Raw genomic sequence first — 13,333 nt, forward strand, 5'->3', positions numbered from 1 at the left:
CTGGATCACACTGAATAAAGGCATTCTGAAGGAGACCACCTTTCCATTTGCCTGCACGAGTATGGGATACGAAGTATTTCCTGTTGCAAGTCAAAACTGTATACCTTTGAAACAAGATCTTTCACTTTTGCTGGAAAGTAAACTTCTATATTACACTCAAGAGAAATCTGCATTGTCTCTTAAAGACAAATTACTGTCTGACACCTTAGATACTGCTGTACTGAAGGTGCTCCCCTCCTTCAGTCTTTTTTTTGCTTTCAGATAAGTCATCTCAAAAGCAGATTTTTAGTACTAAAGCAGGACCAGTATTTAGCATAGCTAAAAAAATGAGACCGTGACCCATGGATTCTCTGTCAAGGAAAGAAAAAACTGCCAGTATAATCACGCATTTGCTGCTGTAGTTATAAAAACAATCTTATATAACTTAATATATTCTAGCATCCATATTGTCCCTTATCAGCATGCCAGAAGACATGCCAGGTTTGTGTTTTTCTGAACAGAGGCATCTGGTTCTTTTATTGATGTCCCTACTCTTCTACAATGTTTCTTATACTATTTAATAAGATGCCTCCAGAGGGGTCCTCATATGTTCATACCACTACTGGACTTAAACCTACTCCAAGGGACATTTCTCCTTATATTAGAAATTCATCAGTATTTATTGCAAACAGAATCTGTAGATAACTGCCACCTAAACATCTCACAAAGAATCTCCAGTTTACAGGTTACCTTCCCTGGAAGAAGTTATTGAAGAAATACCACTTGTTTTAAACAAATGTGAATGTGTTTGGGTTTTTTTAAATGCACGTGTTTAAAATCTTCAGCAATTTTCATTACATAGTGAGTTATGCGTTGCCTTAAAAGCCACTGTTTGTTATAATGCAAGAAGGTTTGCCTGGCTACCTGCTTCAACAGGAGTAAAAGCACAATATGCATTACAGCTTTTAAAACAACATTATTCTACACAAATTACATAATTTTAATTGGATTGTTAAAGGACTGAAGTCCAAAGCTGTGAAAAATACAATCACCCATTAAACCTCTGGTCTCCAGCTCTGTTTTAGCATACACATCATACAGATTGGTGAAAAAAGCCAACAAAAAAAAAAAAAAACTATCATTAAAGATAATGTTCTCCTCAAGGATGAAATGCATTTGATTTTAAATACAGCTAAGAATTTGCCTAATATCAACAGAGAACATCTGAAGGAAAAAAAATTGAGAGCTTTTCAAAAGCTCTCAGCAGCATCATACTAACCAAGAAGTTTTAAACCAAAATGTTCCCAATTGAAATCTTAAGTATTTGTCTAATTTTGTTAAGTCCTTGAGGCATACGTACATTAATGCATTCACAAACTGTCCAAAACTCGCAGTTGCAAACCTCTCAAACACAGAATTTACTGAAACAAATGCCTGCTTTTCTTCAATCATCTTTGCACTTCATTTACACCTTATTTCTATAGGAGATGTATCAGTTCAGATATAGTTCACCTCCCTCCCTCAAGCTTTATGTTTTTAGTAATATCAAGAAATAAATAAAACAACAACAACAACAACAACAAAATCTATCTATACTTCAAAACATTTTTTTTTTCCCCAAGATGGAAACATCAAAGCACTTCCAAAAATGAACAAAAATTTTTGTTAGCAAGAATGCTACTTAGTAACTGGTTTTGTGTCAACAGTTACACTTAAAACATGAGTAAGACACAGCTTGAAAGGAATATTTTTCTTTAGAAACAGTAATTTGAGAAATAAATAGAACATAAAGCCTTTTAAAAAAAAAACGGTACATTTTCAAATATTTCTTCTCTGGAAAACAGCCCATCACATTTCTACATCATTCTAGACATATCAGTTCCTACTCTTGGAAATTGGACAAGTTAGAATCTCCAAAATAACCATCAGACTGCATGGGGCTACCTATCCGCATACCAAGCAACAGGAATTCAACTTCTTCATGCTGTTCTGCATATGGCAATGTTCTCAGTCATGCAAACCTGAGCTACAAACCCGTATTTTCAGTAGGCTCTAACAAGTCTTTGATGTCAGTTGCTGACCATAGTAACAGTAGCTAAGTTTGAAAATAAACTTAATTTATGCGGTACACATGCAGAAATTATTACTCTATCTTGCTGTACAACTGTTTCACCTTCTAAAGTACACTGTAATGAAATTAGTTTACATTATAACCCCATAAACTTACAACTTCACTCTTTGCCGTATCATGCTTTCACCATTTCTCTTATGAAATCCATTTGAAATTCAAATGTTCCAATACCTCTTAAGTATCCCCTTGTATCAATGCCTCCTGAAGTGTTTACATCTAAAACAATGAGGAAAATAGCTCATGATACACATGAAAAGATCACCCTGTGCAAACAGATGAGCCTCTTCAGTTTCAAACTCAAAAGATTTTTATGAAACCAAGCAACATGCTGTAAAGATTTCATTACTAGAAAATGATCCAAGGATTCGTAGTGAAAAAATGGCCAAAATGACAACTTGCCTGTATCCAAAACCTACAAAGTTTGAACACATGTATGAGAAAACTATAGCTCAGGAGAAATCAGCAAGTATTCATAGAAGAAATTACAACTTTCCTACTGTAATTAACTACAAGTATTTCTCAGAATAAATTCCTCAAATCATCTTGAACTTCATCAAATAACTCACTGCTCACTTAAAAAGTGAGGGACTAAAAAGTCAATTCAATACTCTCTCAAATGAGAAAAGCAACCACCCAAATGGTATTTTCTACAGTGCTCCAAAACTTCAGGAGCTTGAGAAAAAAACTACAGACTCAAAGTAAGTGAGGTATAGTAAAAAGTAATCTGTTTTACACAAACATTGCTGAAAGCAGAAACGATAAGCTACAACATCTGTATGCTGAAAAACATTTCTTTCAGAAACTACAAAGGTTTTATAAAAGAAACAAGGTTAAAGTTGAAAATTGTTCTCAACACTTGGAATAATCATAGAATCACAGAATACTTCAGCTTGAAAGGGACCTTGAAAGGCCATCTAGTCCAACGCCCCTGCAATGAACAGGGACACCTTCAACTAGAGCAGGTTGCTCAGAGCCTCGTCCAGCCTGACCTGGGATGTTTCCAAGAATGCGGCATCCACCACCTCTCTGGGCAATGTGTGCTGTTGCGAATTTTTTTTTTCCTTTTATCTAGTCTAAATCTACCCTCTTTTACTTTAAAACCATTACCCCTTGTCCTATCGCAACAGGTCAAGCGCACTTTTAAGTACTGCGAGGCTGCAGTAAGGTCTCGCTTGAGCCTTCTCTTCTCCAGGCTGAACAACCCCAACTCTCTCAGCCTGTCCTCACAGCAGAGCTGTTCCAGCCCTCTGAGCATTCTGGTGGACTCCTCTGGCCCCGCTCCAATAGATCCATGTCTCTCCTGTGCTGAGGGCTCCAGAGCTGGATGCAGCACTGCAGGGGGGTCTCCCCAGAGTGGGGCAGAGGGGCAGAATCCCCTCCCTCGCCCTGCTGGCCACGCAGCTTTGGGTGCAGCCCAGGACACAGTTGGCCTTCCGGGCTACAAGCGCACATTGCCGGCTCATGTCCAGCTTTTCATCAACCAACATCCCCAAATCCTTCTCAGCAGGGCTGCTCTCAGTTGGTTCATCCACCAGCCTGTATTGATATTGGGGGTTGCCCTGACCCAGTGGCAGGACCTTGTACTTGGCTGTGCTGAACCTCGTGAGGTTCACACAGGCCCGTTCCTCAGGCTTGTCCAGGGCCCTCTGGATGGCATCCCATCCCTCAGGCATGTCAACCGCACCACTCAGCTTGGTGTCATCGATACTCAGCTTGGTGTCATAATATTTGAATTAATTTCAGTATGTATTCCACTGGACCTTACCAGTCAAAATTAAAAGTGCCTAAAACTCTGCTAGGAAAAAAACACAGCAGCCTCACTGCTTTTAATAACACTATGGTTACTTACAGCATTATTTACTGACTATATAGAACTGAGAAATAAAAAAAGATAGCATAGATTTCAGTACTTCACCTGTAATACATTAACTGCCCTTCATCCTAAGTTTATGAAAAATAGGAGAAAAGTTCAATTTGCCACTGACTTGTATTAAAAATTTAAATGAGATTCATCAGCATCAATAATTTAATACCTAATCAGCTCAGTCTTACTACACACAATGCCGCCATCATTATCAATACTTACAGGGTCTTGACAGCTCAGAACTTCCAGGATGCTGTTAAGTAATTCAACACAATACTTCTTCTCTTGGACCTGGAGCTGCTGATCATCCTTCTGTTCCAGTAACTCCTTCAGCTCTTTTGTAATCACAGGAAGCAAAATGTCCCTGCATTCTGAAAGAAAGCAAAATATCTTAAGAACAAACATAAATCAAATACTACGTGCAAATAAATCCTGCTCCAAACAGTAAAACAGAACATGCTTTAACAGCTACAGTCCCTTCCAGCATGGAATTGTTTCTTTTTGAATCATGCCTAGGGATGTTCTTAAACTTGTGTGACATTTTTGTATGTCAACAGTGTTTCTCATATATGAAAAACACAACTTCCTGATAAAATAATGTCAATGAAGGCACTGTATCTGGGAATAAAAGACACAGAAGATTTTTTTTTTCCAATTTAATCGACACATGCCACTGAGTGATTTAAGTAGCAACTTACTTGTACAGTGCTATATAATTAAAGAGAGTATAGCATAACAGTGTGAATAGCGCTGAACAGATACTTCAAAGTTTTGTTATATTTATGAAAATGAATATTATTTATAATAATTTGAAATATTTTCTGGGAAGAAAACAGAACCAAATGTAGCTTCAAAGGTTCCACCTCAGATTAAAATTTCTATAGAACTACAGAAGCGTTCTACCCACAGACAGTGAGCTGAAGTTTTTATTTGTTTCCACCCAACTGATTTCTTACTGCTTAAAATTCTTGTCTCTCTTAACACTTGGGAAAAATATTTATATCACTAATTGGATATTATATTCTATCAACACCACTTATCACAGTTTCTGAAAAAATAATAAAACAAAAGTAGAAAACCTCTTAATTACTGCAAACAAAACTGAAAATGCTTTTTTAATTATTGTTTTCTTTTAAGAATGATTTAGAACACCTTTGCCTGGACACACAGCATGCCCACTGAGAAACAAGTGGAGTGTGAGACATGGTGAAACTATCCAATGAGATTTAAAACAAGCCAGGGGCTCAGATTCTCCTAGAAATAGGGGTGTTAGTACAGGAAGGTGGAGGGTAAGAAAGAGAGGAAAAGAATGGGAATTATATGATAAATTTCTGAATTTTGCAGAAGCTATCCATGCAGATTATTCTTATTTCAAGTAACAGCTCCAAGCCATATAAAGCCAGGAGCTTTTAATCATGTGTAAGGGGCAGCATAATTTCTTGCCTCAGAAAGTATCTCTACTCTTGGTAATGCCACAACACGAATAAAAAGCTATTTACCTGATCTTCTGTAACACTTGTTCCAAGCTACAAAAGAAATCTTACTCAATGACTAAATTACAAACTCACTAGCGAAAGAGCAGTTAAAGAACACAGATCAACACAAGACCTGTTCAAAGCGCAGCACAGAAAGGGGTGTCACACAGCTTACAGTTGATTGATGTGACCAGTTCTGCACATAGACAAGCTTCCTGCACTTCATGCAGGCCACAGACTACCCCCCGATTCAATAACCAAATAGCTGCACTTATAAAGCACTTGGTAAAGCATAGCACACTAACGCTCCAAAAGCACTTCAGTGTGGATTTGTGCCCACAGAAACCAACTCCCCTCCAAAAGTCATCAATACTGATAGATTTGTAGTCACGTGCTGCAGACATCGAACATTATACAGTTTTCTGAAACTGAGATGTATTTTGATAATTAGCAAATCCTTTCTTGATTTGGTCATATGAACCACTTTTAATACCTAATTATAAATGCAACCAATGCAGTGCTATTAGCTTCTTGACCAAAAACTAAACCAAAGAAACATCGTTCGCAACATTAGAAGTTATATGCAATACATTTAAAACTTGCTGAAATGCCTTAGCACTTTTTTTTTTACATAGAAAGGGCTTACATATTCAGTCAACAAATAAGTACAAGCTGTAAATTAGATTATTACCTACCTACTTTTGAAAAAGCTAGAAAACAAACTTACTATATGTCAATTACGACATTTTTAGGGCTTGTCATTTTTTTTCACCCACAGACTCAAACATTAAGGTTTCCTATACCAGAAAAGACAACATCAAATCACAACTCTAAAGACAAATGGGAGAAAACTATTTTTAGTCAATTCAGGCCATAGCACTTGCGCAGCATCTCTAGAGAGGCAAAAAAAATTGCCTCATATATATTTAAGCTGTATGAAAATACACATGCCGCAAGCACTAAGGGGCATCGAAAATACAGCTTCTCTTTTCTGATACCCACTCTGCCTCATCCCTGTCTTCCTTTGCAGATTCTCTAACTGTGTGCAAGATATGCTGAAGGAATGATTTCTCACAAGCTAAACCGCCCCATGTTTCCTACAGCATTGTGGATCCAGTACACTACCCCAGATGACAGGCAATAAAGCTCATCTGCACACAGTATCACTGTCCATACTTGTCTGCAGTTATATATACATCTACACATGGCAACATTTTGCATTGTTCTCTGCTCTAAACCTGCTGTGTACAAACTCCACGTTGTCTACTTTTTATAAGGATGCATAACTACTACTCTAACATTCTGCAATAGACACAGTAACCACTACAATTAATACAAAGTGAAGATGGACATAGATTAATACATACAACCTTTAATTAGTTGCAATCACATGTCATAGGAATACAGATTCCAAATCAACAGCATGTAAGAAATTTATCTGGCAGCTCTTTTGTCATAACTACTGTTCTTAAAAATAGTACCTTGAAAACATTTCCACTTCCAATAAAAAAATCAGTAGGGATTGCTATGCTAAGAGATCTGTTCATAACAATGAAGTTCAAAGTTATAAAAAATTACATGACATCTCAGACTCTTTTCACCGCTCACAGAGAGGATGGAATATTATATACACAGGCCAGTTTCACATCTGCCAGGATAAACTTATTGCCCCCGCTCCTCCAAAATAATATCCAGCTCAATTTTTAAGCCATTAAGGTCTCCCTTGAAACGTCTGGCAGCTAGCAAATATAAAAATTCTCTTTGTGTAGCTTTTAAAGTTACAGGAAGCAACTGGATAACAAATCATAATAAAAATCTATAGTTAATGAGCTTTACTTCGAAAGTACTGTAGGAGAGTGGACTGAACAAAGTCATTGGTAAGAGGAATCTTGTATTTTAGCTAAAGTACATTTTGGATTTGTACTCATATAGAAAAAAAAGCTAGGACTTCAACGTAGGTATTATGTGTATATTAATCATTAAATTACATCTGACTTCATGTGCCTGTGATACCCATTTGACCACTAATCAGGATGCAAACTCCCCCATAGCAGGGTTTCAGAGGCCATTTAAATCTTTTCCTACCAGAATGCAAAATGCCCACTGTTGTCTGTAACTCAATTTTAAAAGCACACACCTGTATTTTGGTAAAAGAAGTAAGTCTTTGACATAATTCTTCCTCTGCACAAAGCCATTCCATACTTCTTAAACATTAAGCAAGCAGGGCTTCTTGCATAGACAAAATTTTCCTATAGTACTGAGAGGACAGCTGAGGCAGAAGGTACAATTGATTTCGTCTAGTTTTAAGAGCTAATTACTCTGCAACCTTCATTACTCCCAGCTGTACCTTGCATTATAAATCAAAATTTGATCCATATTTCATACATATATAATCTATTAAAAGGACTTAACATACACAGCTGATCAATTATTTACAATGCATTTTCATGTGTGAACAATGTTGAAGTGTCAAGCTACGTGGAAATTCAAAGGTCATTTAACTAGCCTTAGGTAAATAATTTCCTTTAAAAAAACACCTGCAATTGTAATTAACAGAAAAATTAATATATTTTTATACGCAAATTCTATTTTTGTGTTATTTTGTTTTAGATTAAGGCTATATGCCTGTATTTTGTGACTGTATGATATATAAATGCAGCTTGTTAGTTAACACAATACAGAAGAATTTATTTTGTGTGTAGTAAACAACTCAGATAATCTACTTCTAAAATATTATTCATAAACAAGACAACAGTCTTATAAAACCTCATTCATTTTCCTTTTCTAAAATCACTACCAGTTAAAGTCACCACGTCTAAGGATGCAATTCCAAGATGTTCTGATGAATACATACAATCAAAGTAACTGAAAAAGACTAGCATTTGTAGCAAACAAGCCTTGGTCTCAGCCTAAGCCTGCAGGTGGACTAGTGTTAACATAAAACTCTAGTCATGTCTTCTCATCTTAAAAAAACCCTGTTAAAACCATTTCACTGGAATGATATACAAAATAGGAGATCCCTCTATTATCTTGGGACAAAGAAAAGTTTATTGAATGGGTATATAAATTCCAGAATATAATGTTAAGGCTGTCATTGCACACATTAAGTAAGCAAAATAAGCAAAGTGTGCATTCAAAGTGCATCAACAACTCATTGGCTAGGGAAAAAAAAGAGAAAAAAAATTAATAAAATCATGGAAGACAGTAATCGAGAACAGAAATAGCCAAAGTAAAATTTCCTGTTGTAGTGTCTGGTGCTCTCGACTCATTACTGAGTGCACCCTGGGTAAGTCTGCAGACACCACCTCACTGGGCAGGACTGCTGATGTGCTTGAGGGCAGGAAGGCTCTGCAGAGGGATCTGGACAGGCTGGAACAACGAGCCGAGGTCAACTGTATGAGGTTTAATAAGGCCAAGTGCAGGGTCCTGCACTTGGGTCACAACAACCCCATGCAACGCTACAGGCTTGGGGAGGAGCGGCTGGAGAGCTGCCCGGCAGAAAAGGACCTGGGGGGGGTAGTCGACAGCCGGCTGAACACGAGCCGGCAGTGTGCCCAGGTGGCCGAGAAGGCCGACAGCGTCCTGGCCTGTATCAGAAATAGTGTGGCCAGCAGGAGCAGGGAAGTGATCGTGCCCCTGTACTCGGCACTGGTGAGGCCACACCTTGAATCCTGTGTTCAGTTTTGGGCCCCTCACTACAAGAAGGATATTGAGGTGCTGGAGCGTGTCCAGAGAAGGGCAACGGAGCTGGGGAGGGGTCTGGAGCACAAGTCTTATGAGGAACGGCTGCGGGAACTGGGGGTGTTCAGTCTGGAGAAGAGGAGGCTGAGGGGAGACCTCATCACTCTCTACAGCTACCTGAAAGGAGGCTGTAGTGAGGTGGGTGTTGGTCTCTTCTCCCAGGTAACAAGTGATAGGACAAGAAGAAACTGCCTCAAGGGCTGTCAAGCATTGGAACAGGCTGCCCAGGGAAGTGGTGGAGCTGCCATCCCTGGAGGTATTTAAGATGTGCAGAAGTGGTGCATAGAGACATGGTTTAGTGGTGGACTTGGCAGTGCTAGGTTTATGGTTGGACTCGATTTTAAGGGTCTTTCCCGACCTAAATGATTCCATAATGCTATGATTAAGCAATCCACATACACACATCTCCCCCCTCCCTGCCCCAAGAAAGCTCAAGGCATATGAGGGAGAGACACGGTGGAGGGGCAGATGCCTATTTAAGTAATAACTGGTTTTTGTCTTGATAAATGATGTGATGACATTGCCAAAGACAGATACACTCTTTCTTAAGGTTCAAACCCATGAAAACACAACTGTTCTCACTGGCTTTTTTTCCTAGAAGCCAGAACAAAACATGTGCTGCCCCAAACTGTATTTGAACACATAAAACATCAACACACAGTCTGAGCATCTTGCATTTATTTCGTGAAGGTCTATCACAAGTCATATTGTTCTATGTACTTCTCAACCTCAAATTCCAACACCTTCCTCAGACAGAAGTTCCCTAGTAGCACCTTCCTGAATAAGGACAGGGAGATTCATTCTCATAAAAGATTAAGCAGTTACATGTTGTCAGTTCTGGGTTTGGTTGGAGTTTTTTTAACCCCTCTATTCACCTTATTCTCCTTCAGAAGCTATCTAATGATTTCTTCTGTACCAGGTGAGTGAAATTCAAACTCTAAGTCATTAATATAATAATGCCATTAAAAAAAGACACTTGGGTCTCCTTCAGCAAAAATCACAGATGGGCTTCGTTCCTGACTGCCTCATATGTGCAGCCAAAATGGTAATAAAGATTTAACACCAATTTTGTCTCCCTTAGGAAACACTACTCTTGATTCCCTGGCATGCCTGTAGTCATATCCATCTGTTAGGATGGCTTCATGCCCACTTAAAAATTGGCATGCCAATTTAATAAGGACATAGGTGTCATCTGAGTATACATTTAGAGCAAAGCCTTAAAAATAAAATCAGTGAACAATATTCTTTCAACAAGGAGAGACTTCTGATGGCAGTCAGTGCTCAATTAAAGTGTCATGCTTCTTCACAAAGGACATCTGTTCACAACTGCAGGCACTTTTCTATTAAAAGTCTTCTCTCTCTGTTATTTGCCATTGAACTCTTTGCTGGGAGCCCAAAAGTCATTAATTTAAAACTGTGTATGTTTTATTCCTTGCTAAAACTAAATTCAAACTTATAGTTTAGATAAGGGCCACAGAAAGGGGAAGTACCATACGTCACCTACAGATTCTGACAGCACTGTAAGATGCAAGTTCTTTTTGTCTCCTGGAATCTAGCACTAACATAGGAAGGAGAAACACAATGGTTGACCCTTCTGAAGCCAGCACACAGCACTGTTGCTGACCACTCAAAGCAAGTGTCAGAAAGCAAGGTTAGACACAGAACAGGTACAGCGTTAATGATCACAGCACAGCACTGTGACCAAGCATAACACTGCAGAATACATCTACTTCCTAACTTCAAGTTTTTCCACCCCTCATGGGAGCTGAGTAATGCAATGCATTCGAAGGTAGCCAGAGCAACATCTAACACTGTCACTGCTGTAGCCAAAACAACACTTGAAGCATTCACTGCCTTTTCCAGATTGCAATCATTATAGTCTGCCAGCCTGCCACGAATGCTTGTCAGCATATCCTCTCTGGCAGATTTAAAAATTTGCCTTGTGTGTGGATTATGAAATATTGATGAATTCCAACTTGCCTGTTTCCACATTTCATTTAATTGACATGCAAAATTTTGCTGATCTAACAGCTTCATATCAACTTCTGTAATATGTCTTTGTTCCCTCTTTTCTACTTGAAGTAGTTGTAAACATAGTTTTCACACATACATTTACAAGTCCGATGTTAAAACTAGTTCACCTAACTTGATTTAGATTTCCCTCCATATATCAAGATTTAAAAAGAAATATAACTAAAAGAACTGCCATAATGGCTCATGTCTAACAAAGTTACCAGTAGCAATACTGAGCATGTCACCTGCTCTTCCATAAACAGAAGTAATGGCTTTAATCTACATGTGTTCATCACAAACGTATGCAGATAAATACCTACAGATATACATATGCCATCCTTAGCCATAACGAAATGTTGTAGCAATAAAACCAGCAAAAAATGAATACAGGACTTGAAGGGATGCTTTAAAAGTAATGTACCCTTAAAAACACTACTGCATACTGCAAAAGCAGGAAGGGGGAAAAAAAGAAGCAACGAAAAACCACACCTACTCTCAGAAATGTGTTTCTTAAATTAATCTTTTCTACGGTAAGTACAAAATTTAAGAATGAATCCATAGGAGAGATTTTGTGTTTCAGCAGAGAAACATTTCAAAGGAACTTATGAACAGTGAGTATTTTCATTTTTTAACAAGTAGCTAAAAAGAGTAAATTGCATTCACAATGTCCTATATTCAAACATTTTAAAATGCTGAGAAGTTGTGCTGAAAACAGTGCAACAATCACAGAAAATGAAAAATAAAACTTTGGCTTAAGAACTCTTATCAGTAGCAATACAACCTAAGATTACAAGAATATTTAAAATCAATATATGTAATTCAATTCAGGTAATAACAATTAAGCTGAAAGATGCTTAATCAGAAATTAGTGTTCCTTCTACTTCTTTTTAAACTTTTTGTTTAACAGTCCTAAAGGTAAAAACAATACACTTTCTTCTAAATCTTTAGTTGGGTTACATAGAAGAGAAACCATATACTTGAAGCTGATTATATGCCACCATTTTAACTCTAAAATTTTTCTTAGTTGACCCTGACTTGCACATATCTGAAATCATAACATGGGCTTACAGATGGATCTTTAAAATAAATAAATAAATAAACCCCAAATGTTCCATCCCTTATGAAACACAGGCATTATACAACACAAACTGGCATTTCCTGACTGATCATAGCCCACATTACAAATTCCAACCTTTAGAAAGAAGAATTCCAAAGCACATGAAAGTACAAGTCATTACCTTTCTGTTTTGTTTTTTTTTTTCCAGACAGAATAGTTCATTAAAGAGTATAACAGGACAATCTTAGATTGCTGAGCCTCTACTGTACAAAACCATACCATTACCAAACCTATTTGCTTTCACTTCATGCTGTATTACACATGCTATATTACAGTTCACCTATTTGATTTTACTGGTTCTGCTTGTATTTAATATTGTAGTATTTAAGATCCTAATCTAATTGAAAAGATGCTATAGTTTAAACTGTATATATAATTCATAACAAACACACAATGTTCATAGCACAGGACCGCCCTATTGACAGTTTTCCTCAGCTGCATCTCAAAAATTTAGGACACATTTATATGTACATTACTTATTAAGGAATAAATCTCAGATCTGACTTAAATCATTGCTCTTGTAGATCACCAACACATGAACTACCAATACTTTTCAAGCAGTGAAATGAAAGAATCAGAGTGTTTCACAGGTAAAACTCAGTAGTGCACACATAAATGTTAGGAAACCAGTCTAATTATGGGTGCGTGCAAGTACCTATCTTGTTTAAACAACAGTACAATAGCAAGAGTTCTTCTGTTAGGAAAAAAAATAAATTGCTATAGCCTCAGCATTTCTTCTGGCATCTGGCAAATTAACCCCTACTGCTAACATATGTTTCTTGCTGCTATTCTTCCAAAATCAGCAAGTGGTTTGCATATGCTGAACATGCAGTAGCTATGTCTACAGCCACAGTGAACAGAGAACCTAGACTACAAGCCAAGAGATGGAAACTCTATTCCCACCCCTGAGAGTGACCATCTGTGTGACCTACTTTGAGTTCATATTCTTTGGAGAAGATCTCGTGGTGTTCTGCTACAGCACAAACTCCTGATCAGGAGTAGTCCTCTAGAGA

At 37.7% G+C, this 13,333-nt stretch overlaps 1 protein-coding gene across 1 annotated transcript in view; it reads right to left on the reverse strand.

The window, feature by feature from the left end:
- DOCK2 (dedicator of cytokinesis 2) overlaps positions 1-13,333 on the reverse strand; it is a gene marked incomplete at both ends in the record, with an annotated part of 201,114 nt that overhangs the window by 128,838 nt on the left and 58,943 nt on the right. Inside the window, one exon of the mRNA XM_082006288.1 lies at positions 4,197-4,345. Within this exon, the coding sequence (XP_081862414.1) occupies positions 4,197-4,345 (149 nt within the window). The remainder of the gene's footprint in view (positions 1-4,196; positions 4,346-13,333) is intronic.

Source organism: Phaethon aethereus (assembly GCF_964289735.1).
Source record: "Phaethon aethereus genome assembly, chromosome: 14".
NCBI lineage: Eukaryota > Metazoa > Chordata > Aves > Phaethontiformes > Phaethontidae > Phaethon > Phaethon aethereus.